General features: G+C 38.1%; 1 protein-coding gene across 1 annotated transcript; it reads left to right on the forward strand.

Annotated features, from left to right (window-relative positions):
- The first annotated feature begins 1870 nt into the window (after positions 1–1870).
- Positions 1871–2680, forward strand: LOC131627320 (uncharacterized). Its single transcript, XM_058898192.1, has one exon. The coding sequence runs from the start codon at positions 1871–1873 to the stop codon at positions 2678–2680; it is 810 nt and encodes a 269-aa protein (XP_058754175.1).
- The last annotated feature ends 16333 nt before the right edge of the window (positions 2681–19013 follow it).

Here is a 19013-nt window from a genome sequence, read left to right on the forward strand (position 1 = left end):
TTTAGTGTTGAGTGTGATCATAAGAAACAATTGCAATGCTCAATGCATGAGTTGTTGGAAGAAAATTGATTAAAGCAAACTTTTCCAAAATGGAAGTGTGAGCTTTATGTCCAAAATGGTATGATCTTTGAACAATGCATGAAACACTTGTGTAATGACTCAAATTTTTTGTGTAAAGCACCTATTTTACTGATATTAGAAGCAATCAAGAGCTGACAAACCGGAGATTTTTGGTTCATTTCTCTTCCTCTTTGTGTATTTCTCTTTGGTAGAGTTTTGTATATGATTTTACTTTGAACTCATGTATATTTGTTGATCTTGGTGTTGTATAAAGTTTGCTTTACAAATCATTATTGATGTCTTCCTTAATCTTTTGGCTTTATGTTTGGATTTGGGTTGTTATAGACATATACCTCACAAATCTTGACTAGGGATGGATATCTATTAGCTCTTGACTCTATAGATAGTTTTTGGAGCTAATATTCGCCGTGGGTATCAAAGCTTAATGCCTTTGTGTTGTTTGTGTTGGTTGAGAGATCATCGATGCGAGCAATACGGTTGTCTGCTGTGTTGTTGAGGTTGGCTGAAAGATCGTCGCCGAGATGATATAGTAGTTCTCTCTACTCTGGGTTAGAAATGACTTAGGGTGTGAGCGATGCTTGATGATATTGATGAGTATTGTAGGTTGAGAATAACTGATCGATAAGTTTAAGTTTGTGAGAAGTAGATTATATGCAATGCCTTATAAGTCTCTTTTTTCTGAAAAATGAATTCTTTTTGTGTTGATATTTACTTTTTTTTTTTTATGTTTTAACTATTCAATCTAAACTCATAACTTTGGAAACTGTTGAACGTCAGTTCAATGCACTAGTCCCTGTGGAGACGATAATTTCCCGGATAAATATTTCCAAAACTTTGTTGCTTACCCCTTTACCACTTCAACAAAAGTACGCAATGCCGCCATCGAAGCCAACACCCTTTGATTTTTTTAGTGTTTGTATGGTGCTTGAGTTTGTTAATGATTGGTGTTTTGTTTAATACTGTTTGAGAGTGTTGTGTTGAACAGAGTGAGAGAAACAGGTGTTAAAGCTAATGAAAATTTAAAGCTACAAAAAATAGAAATGTTATTATATAAGAACAATTCAATGCATCTATAAAACAAACCGAAGCAGCCAGTCCAGTGGTAAGGGCGTTGGTGCCCTAAAGGATAGGGTGTGGGTTCGATTCCCACTTGCAACAAATTTTCGAACTATAACATCTATTTCAATATTAACTAAAAATTAATATAATATAGAATGCCAAAGTGGCATTAAAAATAATAATAATAAAAAGATAAAAAAGCTACTTGGTCATCCAAGTCAATAGAAAAATAAAAAAATAGATGTCACGTCAGCATTTTTGATGATGTGTCCTACTTAAGGTTAAAATTAAAATATTTTGGAAAAGTTAGGGCAATCCATGCAACTTTTTTTTACGGGGGATTTTTCAAATATCGCCTATATGGCAGGGGGCGAAAAAGCTATTAACCCATATAATAATAAATTAAATAATATATTTTAAATAATATGTCATTTTATCATCAAAAATATATTGATATTGGAAAAAAAGTATGTTCTATAAAAATGATCATGTAGGCTAGAAAATATTAAATTTGGTTAATTTTTGTTTGTTTAAACACAATGCAGGCGATTTGGGGTGTGAGGGTTCCAAGAGTCCCGAGCCCGACAGTTTTAATTTCTTCTTCATCAAGAAATGTTGGCATTTTATGAGAGACGATTTTGTTTGCTTTTTTAGAGAATTTTATGGCAATCCTCGTCTATCCAAATTTGTTTCGTCTTCCTTTTTGGCCTTGATTCTTAAGAAGAAAAGTATGTCTGAATTATATGACTTTAGGCCAATATGTTTAGTTGGGTGCATGTATAAAGCTCTTTCCAAACTCTTAGCGGCAAGATTAAAGAAAGTCTTAGATAGTATTGTGTCAAAGAGCCAGAGTGTTTTCGTCCCGAGTAGACAATTGATGGATGGGGTTCTCGTTGTCAATGAGGTTGTAGATTATGCAGCAAAGACGAAGAAAGGAATTTTTCTTTTTAAAGTTAATTTTGAAAATGCATACAATACGGTAACTTGGAACAATCTTAGAAACATGTTGAAAAGGACGAGATTTGGAGACTTATGGCTCAATTGGATGGAAGCGATGGTTTTTACTACTTGGACGTCGGTTTTGGTTAACGAAAGTCCCACCTTTGATTTTGAGGTGGAAAAGGGTCTTAGACAAGGGGACCTGCTTTCCCCATTTTTGTTTGCATTAGTGGCATATGGCTTATCAGGGTTAGTCAGGAAGGCTTCAGAGATTGGGGAGTTCTCGAGATTTAAGGTGGAAGAGAGTTGCATTGCGGATATACTTCAATACGTGGATGATACACTATTGATAGGGGAAGGAAATTGGAGACACGTATGGTCTCTTAAAGCTATTTTAAGAGGTTTTGAGATGGCGTCAGGGCTGCGTGTCAATTTTCACAAGAGTAGGTTAATCAGGATTAATATTAGTATTCACATGTTTATGGCTGCATCTAATTTCCTATCGTGTAGGATAGAAGAAAAGGCCTTTTCTTTTATCGGGATTCCCATAGGCTCTAATCCTAGAAGAATTTCAACTGGAAACCGTTATTGTCCAAGTTAAGGAATCGACTCGAGAATTGGAAAGGGAGGCTTTTGAGCTTTGGAGGAAGAATAACTTTATTGAAATTGATATTATCTAGCATATCCATTTTTCAGTTGTCATTTTACATGGCACCTGTAAGAGTTTGCAACGAAATCGTGAGAATTCAATATAATTTTCTTTGGGGCGACGCGGACGATAAGAGGAAAATTCATTGGATTGGTTGGAAGAATCTATATTTGCCTTAGGATAAAGGCGGCCTAGGTTTCAAGAATATCTGAGATTTTAACACGTCCCTTTTGTTCAAATGGAATTGGAGGATTAGGGAGGAGAGCGACTTGTTATGGTAGAAAGTCCCAAATGAAATGAGTTTTTCCACTAAAAAGCTCATGTAACTAATGCATGCTAACATGAGCTAAAAACTTGATTTGAACTTCAAATTTTCTTTCCCTGAACACAATATTTATAGCTCATATTTGTTTCAAAATCTGAAGAAAAAATTTACTTAGTTTTTCTTGAATAATATTTTTTTCTTGAATAATCAATCACCTTGTACTACAAGCTCTCTCATCATCCTCACTCAATAATATATTGAACTCTTTCCATGTAAAAGAAAGCTGACCGAAAGTGTAAATAGTCTTTACGCCATCATAAGCTAGGAGTCTATTTCCCAACTCAGTGTTTCGTTGGAGCTTCACTAACTTCAAGAGTCTTTGCGCCATCATAAGCTAGGGTAATAATGTCACACAAAGAATGTGAAATTGTTTTTGTAAACCAATCATATCAAATAAAAAGATTTGAGACACATATATTACAACTATGCAATACAACAAGACCATATATTGGTTTCCAAACTGAGAAAACTGAAATCTAAGACAAAGCAACAAAAAATCCTTAAATAGAGAGTAATAGAGGACTTATAATCCCGAAAAAAGAACACTTTCTACTAAAAAACAAAAAACAACACCCTCCATTCAAAATACCAACCATGTGAGACCTTATAAAGATGATATCTTCACTTTTTGGTTTACACTACACTACTGTAACATTTTACGATCATCAACATTTTCTTCAAACTTGCCACTTTAAAGAGAGCATCAAAATATTTTATGTATCCTATGTTGGATTTCTAAAATTTACTTTATTAATCCATACTCAATTCAAGATGAAATAGAAAGCAGAAGCGTATCTTCAGGATCCATAAAATATTAATGATAAGATAATGACTTTCTAATTGAAGATTTCTTACTTTCTTATTTTCTCTTCTAATGAGATAAAGAGGCAGTTGCAAGAAGGAGATTGAAGACTTTAAATGTGACTTGAGGAAGAAATTTGAAATGTATGACTTGAGTAACATCTCATATTTCCTTGGTACTGAATTCTATAAGAATAGTAGAGGTTTGATGTTGCACCAAATAAGATATGCAAGTGAGATACTCAAAAGATTTGAGATGGAGATTTCAATGCAGCTTCGACACCAGTTGAACCAAGACTGCAATTGATGTGCCAAAGGTATCTCATCTTGCAGCTACCAAGAGGATACTAAGATACCTCAAAGGAACACTAGATTATGGCATTTTGTTTCCTACAACATATGAAGGGAAGGAATACAAACTAGTGGGATACATTGACTCAAGTTGGTGTGGTAATGTTGAGCATAGAAAATCCACAACTGGTTATGTGTTTATGCTAGGAAGTGCACCATATGCTTGGAGCTCAAGAAAATAATCTTCGTAGCTATGTCATCATTTGAGGCTGAGTATATAGTTGTCTCTCTTTGTGCATGTAAAGCAACATGGATGGTGAATCTGATCGAGGAGATTACAGGTAAGATCAAGGAGCAATGATCATGAAGATTGATAACATGTCTGCTATCAATTTGGCCAAGAACTCGATAGCACATGGAAGAAGCAAACACATTGAGATGATTCCATTATCTTAGAGAGCAAGTAACAAATAAGAAGTTGAACTTAGAACACTGCAAAATCGAGAATCATATAGAAGACATCATGACAAAGACTATGCAGGTGGAGTTGTTTAAGAGATTGATAACTATGATGAATGTAGATAGCTCAGACACAGTGAATTAGGTGGTGTGTTAAATATTCAATTCTTTGTGTTAAGCATGTTTGTAAATGCAGGATTCGAAAAAGTCGAAGTCGAATATATTCGATAGAGTCAAATATAGTTTGTAGTAGTCAAGTCTGTATGTATTGGATATAGTCGAATACAACTTGTAGTAGTAGTTAAAGTTGTGTGCAAGTAATCTCAACATAAATAGGAAGACACCATGTGTTTGTAATATACACATACTTAGAGAGAGAAACTCAATATTGATAAATTGACCAATAATCATTCTCCTTACACTTCAACAACTCATACTCTTTTAATTATATCTTCTCTCTTATTACTTCAAACTCTCTTATTTCTTTTCAAATCATTGTGCGAGGGAATATGTTAGGATATATGGTTGAGCCTTAGTCTAATAATAGTGAATTGGTTAATACTTCTAATGGACCAATATGTTTGAGGAAACATAGAAGTTATATAGTGTCAGGGTTAATTAAAAAAGACTCATTCATGAATTTTGTTGAGAATGGGAAGATTAGAAGAATCAGTTAAATCCTTTAAATTGGAGTTTCGTCAATTGATGAGGACAAAGATGGTGAAGATTATGGAGCATATTCCCGCAAAGAATCTTAGCTCTAATTGGAGTGTGATCCCGATAACAAATGTTATGAAAGAGAACTCTGGAACAAAGTTTCAAATAGATACGAAGTCTGAAAAGGGAGATGCAACAAAGAAGAAGGAAACCAAAGTGGTGAGCAAAGATGTGATCCTTATGACTGAGAATCCATAAAAGGTATTGAAGTCACAACTGTGTTGGTTTTAGAGCCACTGATATCACCTTCATCTCAGAGGCTCACTTCCCATTCCAAATAACCCGATCCATGGAAATCATGGATGGAGTCTCTACATATGACGTAAGCCAATAAGAAACACCAAAATCAGATACCAGTGGCTCTCATATTATTGTCGAAACCACCAGACACCGAAGAAGAATGGAGAGATGGAAAAGATGAGGTGTCACATGTTCATGTGGCTGTCGCCTCCAGATCCACCGTATGTAGCTTACAATATCAATTTAGCTTGCAACATCGTTGCTGAAGGTGGGAAGGATCTAGAAAAGTTGAGGGAAAAAACGGTAGTTTCAAAGGTAAGGATAAAAATGGTAATTTCAAATCTGGAGATTATTCTAGAAAAATTAGGGGCAAAATGGACAATTGAGGAGGTTGGATCTCTTTAAGCCTAATAAGTCAAGATTAAGTTAATATTTGTTTGCTTTTTAAGGAATTTACATAGTGGGCTAAAATAGAGCTCCTAGGCCTATCTTCTTAATTCTTTTTCTTAATTTGGTTACCTTTCTATCCTTTTATCTCTTTGGTAAATTGGGAAGCAAGGATTGCACTCAACACCCGTGCATCGCTATTTGACAAAAAAGTTTAATAGCTTATCATGAAAATATTTTTAATTGAAGATACAATACATGGCTATGGCTCGGTAATATTCCTAGAAATTGTAGAAGACACGGTCCTTGGTGAGCTTTTTATTTGCTTAGCTGGAGTTACAATTGATTATACTCGAGCTTATATGGGTTTTAAGGAGAAAAACTGTAGGCTGTTATCTAGAGATAGTGAGAATGAAGATCTGCAGTAAGTTTGATTGTTTGAAGTTGGCTCATCAAGTTTTCAACAATAGGGGTTCCCGGAAGATACAAAAGCTATAGTCGTGTCAGTGTTGTGTTTCAAGAAAATGAACTCTAAGTATGGTTTTGTGGGTTGCTGAAGTGCATATTTGGTCTTGTTTTAGACCCACCATTATCTTGCAGGGGAAGTCTTTGGCATGTCATTATTATATTGAAGGATATTTTCTCATTTCAACCTTGAGGACAATGTTGTATTTCTGGTTGCTGATGATGTTAGGATATTGGGTTGGGCCTGTTAGAACAAGATTTGTTCTGATCAATATTCTTAGTTTTGATGATAACAAGGATATGAATTTTGTGTGAGATAATGTGGTACTCTAATACATTGCAATTTCCCTTTCAGGAAATATATAAAGAGTATGCACAAATCAGCGCTCAGAAGCTTTGTCTCAGAAGGTTCAGCATGCAACATCAAAACATGGTCTGGCAAGACATCAGAAGATGGTCAAAGCAGAATCAGAACATGGGTCTATGGAAGCATCAGAAGAACTTGAGATCAGAAGCAGAAGCACTGAAGTTCTAATGGTATCACGCTCAGAAGCACTTCAAGGTCAGAAGACAAGAAGATGCTATGCACCAAGCTGTTTGACTCTGATGATATTCAAATGTTGTATACACAAACATCAGATCAGAAGAAAGTACAGGTGGCAGGCTACGCTGACTGACAAAAGGAACGTTGGGAGCTATTAAAGGCAACGTCAGTAGACACAGCGTGAACAAGGCTCGAGGTAGTTGACAAAAGCGTGAAACATTAAATGTAATGCTGTACGGAATACGCAAAGCATTAAATGCTCCCAACGGTCATCTTCTCTAGTGCCTATAAATATGAAGTTCTAATGAGAAGCAAGGTTACCAATTCTGAACGAACTTATTCTGAAAAACTTGCTGAAACGCTGTTCAATTCAAAGCTCAGAAACTTCATCTTCATCAAAGCTCACTACATTGCTGTTGTAATATATTAGTGAGATTAAGCTTAAACGTTAAGAGAAATATCACTGTTATGATTATAGCTTTTCAGAAGCATTTGTAATACTCTTAGAATTGATTACATTAATTTGTAAGTAACTAGAGTGATCAAGTGTTGATCAGGATACTCTAGGAAGTCTTAGCTTGTGTCTAATGTAACACTCCATTTATTTTCATAATTTAATTTAATTAATTTAATTGAATTATGGGGAATTATTTGGAATTATGGAAGATTATGAGGAATTAAGCAATTGGGCTTGAGTTGTGGTTAGTAAAGAGGGGGTGCATTGGTAGGCCCTATTACTAATTAAAATAATTTTATTTCAATTTTAATAAAATAGAAGGAGTTGTGGAATAGAGAGGGTTACAGCATTTTGGGAAAGGGGTCTGAACGTGAAAAGAGAAGAGGAGCGGAGAAGTGCGACGAGAGGAAGAGCGAAGAATCAACCTTCAGGTAAGGGGGGACTCTTCCGTTTATCTTCTATTATGGGATTATAGGCAGTATGATAGAATTTGATCGTGTTATTCGTATCAATTGGGTTATGCTTAGGTTGTAGAATTGTTAGGTTTTTGGGGAGAATTGATTTATAATGATTGTATTGATCATGTATGGTGTTAATTGGATGGTTGAATGTATTATAAATGTGTTATAATATGTGCTTGTTTCCTGTACGTAAAAATCTAGTTGGAATGTAATTGGTTTGGTAGTGATTCGGTGAAGGAAGGGCAAAATCGCAGGCTGTTTTCTGAGATTCGGAGTTCTGGAAATCGCCAGTTTGCGCCGCGTCCAGGAGTTGGCGCCGCGAACTGCTTGGCAGAAAGCCAGGAAGTTTTGTTGTGCTCAGTACGCGCCGCGAGCATATGGCCGCGCCGCGAAGGCGTACTTCTTTGCTCATTTCGCGCCGCGAACACACGTTTGCGCCGCGAAGTGCTTGGCAGAATGTTGGGAATTTTTGACTCGCTCAGTTCGCGCCGCGAACCAAGGTTGGCGCCGCGTGCTGTTGGTGACAGACCAATTTGAAAAGTTTAAAATGTGTAACTTTTAAACCGTAAACCGGATTTTGGTGCCGTTTCGAGCATGGTGAAGCTAATCAGATAATTTACATAATAAAATGATGTTTTGAGTTGTGACTCAAAATTATTTAAAATTACTCGATTTTATTTGGTTGTGGTGGTTTATGCTTATAGGTACACTAATGAATGTTTTACCTGTATGATGTTGTGGTTGTAACCGGTGTTTATTATACATGTATTGTTGGCGTGAAATATGTGTTTTATTGATGATTATGACATTTGGTCGATTTATGTGGGTGATGAGCATGTTATGGTTGATGCATGCATTCATAATCATTTTGTGGCTGGTCCTTGACGATGGTGGATCAGTGGTAGCTAATTCCCATTGTGTGGAATTGGTGAGTGGGTGTTACCGTATCCTTGACGATGGTGGGTCGGTGAGTTGGGTTATCCCAGATTTTGGTACCACATGCATGTAGTTGCATTGCATTAGGCTGTTTGTGCTATTATAACATGAATGGAAGATTGTCCAATGTTATAATATGTGTTGATTTGGTTGTTTGCTTACTGATTGTATGATTTGAATCTGATCGTAACTATGATTGGGTGAATGGCATGTGAAATGATATTTTATTATCTATATCTTATAACATTAGTTAAATGTGAATGAGACTCACCCTTACTGTTGTTATTTTTCAGATTGAGGAGTAGCTCCTGTACTTGGTGAGGATTAGCTCGTCAAGTAGTTCGTTAGAGTCGGTTGGGTCTGTGTCATGCTCTGGTCGTGTAACACTGGGGACGTTGTTTAGAGTTATTTGTGGAACTCCTTTATTTCAGTATTTTATTATGGTGGTGTTTTAAGCCTATGGCTTTGGATGTTGCATTGTTCAGATGTTAAATATATTTCCGCTGTGTTAACATGACGATCTGAATGATATTTGAGTTTAACGTTCCTTTTTACGGCATGACATGAGTATTATTTTAATTATATGGCAGTTGTAATGCCATTTTCATGTTTTACTTTGATTATTGTTTAATATTATGCGGGGTATTAGAAGGGTGTTACAATAGTGGTATTAGAGCATAGTTGGTCGTTTGAGTCAGAGTCTTAGTGTCGGTTGATCCCTCGTATGCGATTAGTGTAAGATTGACACTGTCGATACTTCTTGTTCTAATAAATATTGTTTTATACTTAGCAGAGCAATGGCCGGAAGAGGAGGAAGAAACGACAACGCGATTGCTGAGGCTCTCGGTATGATTGCTGGTGTGTTGGGAGGGAATGCCAATGGAGCTGGAATTGGTGCTGACAGGCAGCTGAACAGTTTTCAGAGGAACAACCCTCCGTTGTTCAAAGGCACTCACGATCCCGAAGGCGCCCAGAAGTGGCTAAAGGAAATTGAAAGGATCTTCCGGGTGATTGATTGTGACGAAAATCTGAAGGTGAGATATGGTAGTCACATGCTGTCTGAAGAAGCTGATGATTGGTGGATGGCTAGTAGGGACGAACTGCAAGCTGCAGGTGTTGCAATCACTTGGGCTGTGTTCAAGAGAGAATTCTTGCGGAGGTACTTTCCTGAGGATGTTAGAGGCAGGAAAGAGATTGAATTTTTGGAGCTGACACAAGGTAACATGACCGTGCCAGAGTATGCGTCCAAGTTTGTTGAACTGGCAAAGTATTATGTCCACTACAATAATGATGAGGCTAGCGAGTTCTCGAAGTGTGTTAAGTTTGAGAATGGTCTCCGTGATGAGATTAAACAGGGTATCAGATACCAGAGGATTCGCAGGTTTGTCGATTTGGTTGACTGCAGCCGAATCTTTGAAGAGGACAATATTAAGCTGAAGTCGTCACACTCTCGCGAGTTAGTCGACAGGAAAGGGAAAAAGCATGTGGATCGTGGTAAGCCATATGGTAAGGGTAACCAAAAAGCTGGAGGCTGGAAGAAACCTAGTGGGGGAGACTTTAGTGCCCCTATTAAGTGCTTCAAGTGTGGAGAACCTGGACATCGCATTCACGAGTGCAAAAGTGAGGAAAAGAAGTGCTATAGATGTGGAAAGGCAGGTCACATTGCTATTGAGTGCAAAGGGAACACTGTAACTTGTTTCAACTGCGGGGAAGAAGGTCATATTAGTCCTAAGTGTCCTAAGCCGAGGAAGAATCAAGCTGGTGGTAAGGTGTTCGCCTTATCTGGTTCAGAGACTACTCCAGAGGATCGGTTGATTAAAGTATGATCATTGACACTCCTGCGTCGGGTTCAGTGACTACTTCGTTTGCTTGTTTGAACTGTCCAACTGATATTTTTGGTAGAGAATTCGGAATGGACTTAGTGTGCCTTCCGTTGGAACAACTTGATGTTATCCTGGGCATGAATTGGTTGCAATTTAATCGGGTTCATATCAACTGTTTCACGAAGACGGTTATTTTTCCTGAAGATGTCAGTGTTGAGGATTTAGCGATGACGGCTAGACAAGTGGATGAAGCAATGAAGGACGGGGCTGCTGTGTTCATGTTGATTGCATCCATGGAAGTGAAAAAGAAAGCGGTGAGTAATGACTTACCGGTAGTATGTGAATTTCCGGAAGTTTTCCCTGAAGATGTAAGAGAATTACCGCCAGAGAGGGAGGTAGATTTTGCTATTGAATTAATTCCTGGAACTAGTCCTGTGTCGATGGCACCTTATCATATGTCGGCATCGGAATTGACTAAGCTAAAGAGTCAATTGGAAGAGTTACTTGAGAAGAAATTTATTCGTCCTAGTGTCTCACCGTGGGGTGCACCGGTGTTACTAGTGAAGAAGAAAGAAGGCTCAATGAGGTTGTGTGTGGATTATAGGCAACTGAATAAAGTTACTATCAAGAATCGGTATCCATTGCCGAGGATTGATGATTTAATGGATCAACTGGTTGGTGCGAGCGTGTTCAGCAAAATTGACTTGAGGTCGGGATATCACCAGATTCGGGTGAAGACGGACGATATTCAGAAGACGACATTTAGAACAAGGTATGGTCACTACGAATATACAGTGATGCCTTTTGGGGTAACTAATGCGCCGGGGGTTTTCATGGAGTATATGAATAGGATCTTCCATCCTTACCTGGATCAGTTCGTGGTGGTATTTATCGATGATATTTTAATATATTCTAAGAATGAAGAAGAGCATGCAAATCATCTTAGAGTGGTATTGGAACTATTGAAGGAAAAGAAACTTTATGCAAAACTGTCAAAGTGTGAGTTCTGGTTAAATGAAGTGAGCTTTCTTCGGCATGTAATTTCCAAGGATGGTATTGCCATTGACCCAACGAAAGTAGAAGCAGTGTCTCAGTGGGAAGCTCCGAAGTCAGTTTCCGAAATCCGTAGTTTCCTTGGTCTTGCGGGTTACTATAGAAAGTTCATTGAAGGTTTTTCAAAGTTAGCGTTGCCGTTAACTAAGTTGACTAGGAAGAGTCGAGCTTTCGTCTGGGATTCGAAATGTGAAGAAGGATTCCAAGAGTTGAAGAAGAGGTTGACTAGTGCACCGATCTTGATTTTGCCGAATTCGGCGGAATCTTTTGTTGTTTATTGTGATGCTTTGTTGTTGGGATTAGGAGGTGTACTAATGCAGAATCAACAGGTAGTCGCTTATGCGTCGAGACAACTCAAAGTGCATGAGAGAAACTATCCAACTCATGACTTAGAGTTGACAGCAGTGGTATTTGTGCTGAAATTGTGGAGGCATTATCTATATGGTTCGAGGTTTGAAGTATTTAGTGATCACAAGAGTTTGAAGTATCTCTTTGACCAAAAAGAGCTAAATATGAGACAAAGAAGATGGTTAGAATTTCTCAAGGATTATGATTTTGAACTGAATTATCATCCGGGCAAAGCAAACGTGGTTGCCGATGCTTTGAGCAGGAAGTCCTTGCATATGTCTATGCTGATGGTGAGAGAATTGGATTTAATTGAACAATTCAGAGATTTAAGTCTGGTGTGCGAAGACACTCCTACCAGTGTTAAATTGGGTATGCTGAAGCTGACTAGTGGTATTCTTGAGGAAATCCGAGAGGGTCAGAAGACTGATGTAGAGTTGGTTGATAAGTTGACTCTAATTAACCAAGATAAAGGAGGTGAATTCAGAATCGACGAGAATGGTATAATGAGGTTTGGTAATCGTGTTTGTGTTCCTGATGTTGCCGAATAGAGAAGAAGCATTCTTGAGGAGGGACATCGTAGTGGATTGAGTATTCATCCTGGTGCTACCAAGATGTATCATGACTTAAAGAAGCTGTTTTGGTGGCCTGGAATGAAAAAGGAGATAGCTGAATTTGTCTATGCTTGTTTGACTTGCCAGAAGTCAAAGATTGAGCATCATAAACCGTATGGAGCTATGCAACCGTTATTTATTCCGGAATGGAAGTGGGATAGTATATCTATGGATTTTGTTTCAGGTTTGCCGAGGACGGTGAAGAATTGTGAAGCTATTTGGGTTATTGTGGACAGGTTGACAAAGTCTGCTCACTTTATACCAATGAGAATGGATTACCCAATGGAGAAGCTGGCTCAATTGTATATTGAGAAGATAGTGAGTTTACATGGTATTCCTTCGAGTATCGTATCGTATTGCGTTGCCACCGACACTTGCGAATCTGCATGATGTATTCCATGTGTCGCAGTTGAGGAAATACATTGCTGATCCATCTCATGTGATCCAAGTCGATGATGTACAGGTAAAGGATAACATGACAGTTGAAGCTTTGCCTATGAGGATTGAAGATCGAAGGCTGAAATAATTGCGTGGCAAAGAGATAGCACTGGTCAGAGTAGCTTGGGGAGGACCAGCAAGTGGGAATGTGACTTGGGAACTGGAAAGTCAGATGAAGGATTCCTATCCAGAGTTATTTACCTAAGGTATGTTTTCGAGGACGAAAACTATTTAGTGGGGGAGAGTTGTAACACTCCATTTATTTTCATAATTTAATTTAATTAATTTAATTGAATTATGGGGAATTATTTGGAATTATGGAAGATTATGAGGAATTAAGCAATTGGGCTTGAGTTGTGGTTAGTAAAGAGGGGGTGCATTGGTAGGCCCTATTACTAATTAAAATAATTTTATTTCAATTTTAATAAAATAGAAGGAGTTGTGGAATAGAGAGGGTTACAGCATTTTGGGAAAAGGGTCTGAACGTGAAAAGAGAAGAGGAGCGGAGAAGTGCGACGAGAGGAAGAGCGAAGAATCAACCTTCAGGTAAGGGGGGACTCTTCCGTTTATATTCTATTATGGGATTATAGGTAGTATGATAGAATTTGATCGTGTTATTCGTATCAATTGGGTTATGCTTAGGTTGTAGAATTGTTAGGTTTTTGGGGAGAATTGATTTATAATGATTGTATTGATCATGTATGGTGTTAATTGGATGGTTGAATGTATTATAAATGTGTTATAATATGTGCTTGTTTGCTGTACGTAAAAATCTGGTTGGAATGGAATTGGTTTGGTAGTGATTCGGTGAAGGAAGGGCAAAATCGCAGGCTGTTTTCTGAGATTCGGAGTTCTGGAAATCGCCAGTTCGCGTCGCGTCCAGGAGTTGGCGCCGCGAACTGCTTGGCAGAAAGCCAGGAAGTTTTGTTGTGCTCAGTACGCGCCGCGAGCATATGGCCGCGCCGTGAAGGCGTACTTCTTTGCTCATTTCGCGCCGCGAACACACGTTTGCGCCGCGAAGTGCTTGGCAGAATGTTGGGAATTTTTGACTCGCTCAGTTCGCGCCGCAAACCAAGGTTGGCGCCGCGTGCTGTTGGTGACAGACCATTTTGAAAAGTTTAAAATGTGTAACTTTTAAACCGTAAACCGAATTTTGGTGCCGTTTCGAGCATGGTGAAGCTAATCAGATAATTTACATAATAAAATAATGTTTTGAGTTGTGACTCGAAATTATTTAAAATTACTCGATTTTATTTGGTTGTGGTGGTTTATGCTTATAGGTACACTAATGAATGTTTTACTTGTATGATGTTGTGGTTGTAACCGGTGTTTATTATACATGTATTGTTGGCGAGAAATATGTGTTTTATTGATGATTATGACATTTGGTCGATTTATGTGGGTGATGAGCATGTTATGGTTGATGCATGCATTCATAATCATTTTGTGGCTGGTCCTTGACGATGGTGGATCAGTGGTAGCTAATTCCCATTGTGTGGAATTGGTGAGTGGGTGTTACCGTATCCTTGACGATGGTGGGTCGGTGAGTTGGGTTATCCCAGATTTTGGTACCACATGCATGTAGTTGCATTGCATTAGGCTGTTTGTGCTATTATAACATGAATGGAAGATTGTCCAATGTTATAATATGTGTTGATTTGGTTGTTTGCTTACTGATTGTATGATTTGAATCTGATCGTAACTATGATTGGGTGAATGGCATGTGAAATGATATTTTATTATCTATATCTTATAACATTAGTTAAATGTGAATGAGACTCACCCTTACTGTTGTTATTTTTCAGATTGAGGAGTAGCTCCTGTACTTGGTGAGGATTAGCTCGTCAAGTAGTTCGTTAGAGTCGGTTGGGTCTGTGTCATGCTCTGGTCGTGTAACACTGGGGACGTTGTTTAGATTTATTTGTGGAACTCCTTTATTTCAGTATTTTATTATGGTGGTGTTTTAAGCCTATGGCTTTGGATGTTGCATTGTTCAGATGTTAAATATATTTCCGCTGTGTTAACATGACGATCTGAATGATATTTGAGTTTAACGTTCCTTTTTATGGCATGACATGAGTATTATTTTAATTATATGGCAGTTGTAATGCCCTTTTCATGTTTTACTCTGATTATTGTTTAATATTTTGCGGGGTATTAGAAGGGTGTTACATCTAAGCAGTTGTAATTAGAGTGATCACGTGGTGGTCAGGATACTCTAAGAAAGTCTTAGCTTGTGTCTAAGCATTTGTTCCTAGAGTGATCAGGTTGTGATCATGATACTCTAGAAGACTTAGTCGTGGGCTAAGTGGAAAACCATTGTAATCTGTTGCGATTAGTGGATTAAATCCTCAGGTGAGGTAAATCAGTCCGTGGGGGTGGACTGGAGTAGTTTAGTTAACAACGAACCAGGATAAAAATAACTGTGCAAATTGTTTTTATCGTTCAAGTTTTTAGACTACACTTATTCAAACCCCCCCTTTCTAAGTGTTTTTCTATCCTTCAATTGGCATCAGAGCGCCGGTTCTAAGGTGCAAGCACTTAACCGTGTTTAGAAAAGATTCAGGAAGAGAAAAACGCTTCAGTAAAAGATGGCTGGTGAAATTCCAATAACTACATCTGCATCTACATCTGGCTCTGCTGAGCAATACAATGGTAACAATGGTTATACTAGACCACCAGTATTTGATGGTGAAAACTTTGAATACTGGAAAGATAAACTGGAAAGTTACTTTCTTGGTCTAGATGGTGAATTATGGGATCTTCTGATGGATGGTTACAAACATCCAGTGAAAGCCAGTGGCGTAAGGCTTACAAGGCAAGAAATGGATGATGATCAGAAGAAGCTTTTCAAGAATCATCATAAATGTAGGACTGTTTTGCTGAATGCTATCTCTCATGCTGAGTATGAGAAGATATCTAACAGGGAAACTGCCCATGATATATATGAGTCATTGAAAATGACCCATGAGGGAAATGCTCAAGTCAAGGAGACTAAAGCTCTTGCTCTAATCCAGAAATATGAAGCCTTCAAGATGGAGGATGATGAAAACATTGAGAAGATGTTCTCAAGATTTCAAACGCTAACTGCTGGATTAAGAGTTCTGGATAAAGGCTACACCAAGGCTGATCATGTAAAGAAGATTATCAGAAGCCTACCAAGAAGATGGGGTCCAATGGTAACAGCATTCAAGATTGCAAAGAATCTGAATGAAGTTTCTTTGGAAGAGCTTATCAGTGCCTTGAGAAGCCATGAAATAGAGCTGGATGCAAACGAGCCTCAGAAGAAAGGTAAGTCTATTGCATTAAAATCTAATGTTAAAAAATGCACTAACGCTTTTCAGGCTAGAGAAGAAGATCCTGAAGAATCAGAATCTGAAGAAGAAGATGAACTGTCCATGATCTCCAGAAGGGTAAACCAACTCTGGAAGAGCAAGCAAAGGAAGTTCAGAGGCTTCAGAAGTTCAAAGAGATTTGAACGAGGAGAATCTTCTAGTGACATAAGATCTGACAAGAAGAAGGTTGTCTGCTATGAGTGCAATGAGCCTGGACATTACAAGAACGAGTGTCCAAAACTTCAGAAGGAGAATCCCAAGAAGAAGTTTCATAAGAAGAAAGGTCTTATGGCAACATGGGATGATTCTGAATCAGAATCAGAATCAGCCTCTGAAGAAGAGCAAGCCAACTTCGCGCTGATGGCTACAGAAGATGATGGATCAGAATCTACATCAAAATCAGATTCTGAAGAGATATCCTTGGAGGCAAAGAGGACAAAAAGCAAAATGTCATGGTACCTGGACTCTGGGTGCTCGCGACACATGACGGGAAGAAGGTCTACATTCCAAGACCTGGTGCTTAAACCAGGTGGAGAAGTCAAGTTTGGAGGAGATCAGAAGGGAAAAATCATTGGCTCTGGAACCATAAGTCTTGCACAAAAGTGTTTCCTTCTTGGATATTCTGAACGCTCTAAAGGCTACAGAGTATACAATACTGAAACATTGATTGTAGAAGAATCAATCAATATCAGGTTTGATGATAAGCTTGGTCTTGAAATACCAAAGCAGTTTGAGAATTTTGCAGATTTTGATATTGATATATCAGAAGCAGTAGAACCAAGAAGCAAAGCTGCAGAAGCTGATAGTCTCAGAAGCAATGGATCAGAAGATCAAGTTGCTGCATCTTTAGAGAATCTCAGGATTTCTGAAGAGCCAACAGTTAGAAGATCACCTAGACTTGCATCAGCTCATTCAGAAGATGTGATCCTTGGGAAGAAAGACGATCCCATCAGAACAAGGGCCTTCCTTAAGAACAATGCAGACTGTCAATTAGGTCTTGTTTCTTTGATCAAGCCAACTTCTGTTGATCAAGCTCTAGAAGATCCAGACTGGATAATTGCCATGCAAGAAGAACTCAATCAGTTTACAAGGAATGATGTATGGGACTTGGTTCCTAGACCAAAAGTATTTAACATCATCGGCACTAAGTGGGTATTCAGAAACAAGCTAAGCGAGAAGGGAGAAGTGGTAAGAAACAAAGCCAGACTGGTTGCTCAAGGTTATAGTCAGCAAGAAGGGATTGACTACACAGAAACCTTTGCACCAGTGGCCAGGTTAGAATCTATTCGTCTATTAATTTCTTTTGCCACTCAACATAACATCACTCTTTATCAAATGGATGTCTAGAGTGCCTTCTTAAATGGTTATATAGATGAAGAAGTTTATGTCCATCAACCTCCTGGTTTTGAAGACTCCAAGTCTCCAAATCATGTTTTTAAATTAAAGAAATCATTATAAGGATTGAAGCAAGCTCCTAGAGCTTGGTATGAACGTTTAAGTTCTTTCCTTCTGGAAAATGGTTTCACTAGAGGAAAAGTGGACACTACTCTTTTCTGTAAAACCTTTAAAAAGGATATTTTAATATGTCAAATATATGTTGATGATATCATCTTTGGAACATCTAATGCTACACTTGGAAAGGAGTTTGCTGAGTCTATGCAGGCTGAATTTGAAATGAGCATGATGGGAGAACTCAAGTATTTCCTTGGGATTCAAATCAACCAAACTTCTGATGGAAGCTATGTTCATCAAACGAAGTATGTGAAAGAACTTCTGAAGAAGTTTAATCTTTCTGAAAGCAAAGAAGCCAAAACTCCTATGCATCCAACATGTGTCCTAGGTAAGGATGAGGTAAGTAAGAAGGTAGATCAGAAGTTGTACAGAGGTATGATTGGATCTCTTCTATACCTAACTGCTTCTAGACCTGACATTCTCTTCAGTGTTTGTTTATGTGCTAGATTCCAATCAGATCCGAGAGAATCTCATTTAACTGCGGTTAAGAGAATTCTGAGGTATCTGGAAGGTACTACTAATGTTGGTTTAGTTTACAGAAGATCCAAAGATTATAACTTAGTAGGATTATGTGATGCTGACTATGCTGGAGATAGAATTGAAAGGAAGAGTAGTTCTGGAAGTTGTCAATTTCTTGGAAGTCACCTGATCTCATGGTACAGCAAGAAGCAAGCTACTATTGCCCTCTCAACAACAGAAGCAGAATATGTTGCTGCTGCTGGTTGTAGCACACAAATGCTCTGGATGAGAAGTCAGCTGGAAGATTATCAGATATATGAGAGTAACATTCCTATTTTCTGTGATAATACTTCTGCTATATGTTTATCTAAGAATCCTATCTTGCATTCAAAAGCTAAACATATTGAGATTAAACATCATTTCATAAGGGACTATGTTCAGAAGGGTGTTATATCTTTAAACTTTGTGGATACAGACCATCAATGGGCTGATATCTTTACAAAACCCCTTGCTGAAGATAGGTTTAAGTTCATTCTGAAGAATATCAGTATGGATTTATGCCCAGAATGAGAAGATGAGAAGATCTTATGTATGAGTATCTTCTGAAATGAGATTGGATTAGT

This window comes from Vicia villosa, linkage group LG1 (genome assembly GCF_029867415.1).
Source record: "Vicia villosa cultivar HV-30 ecotype Madison, WI linkage group LG1, Vvil1.0, whole genome shotgun sequence".
NCBI classification, from domain to species: Eukaryota; Viridiplantae; Streptophyta; class Magnoliopsida; order Fabales; family Fabaceae; genus Vicia; species Vicia villosa.

Coding starts and splice junctions, on each gene's coding strand:
- LOC131627320 (XM_058898192.1), top strand. CDS start 1,871: ATGTCTGAATTATATGACTTTAGGCCAATATGTTTAGTTGGGTGCATG.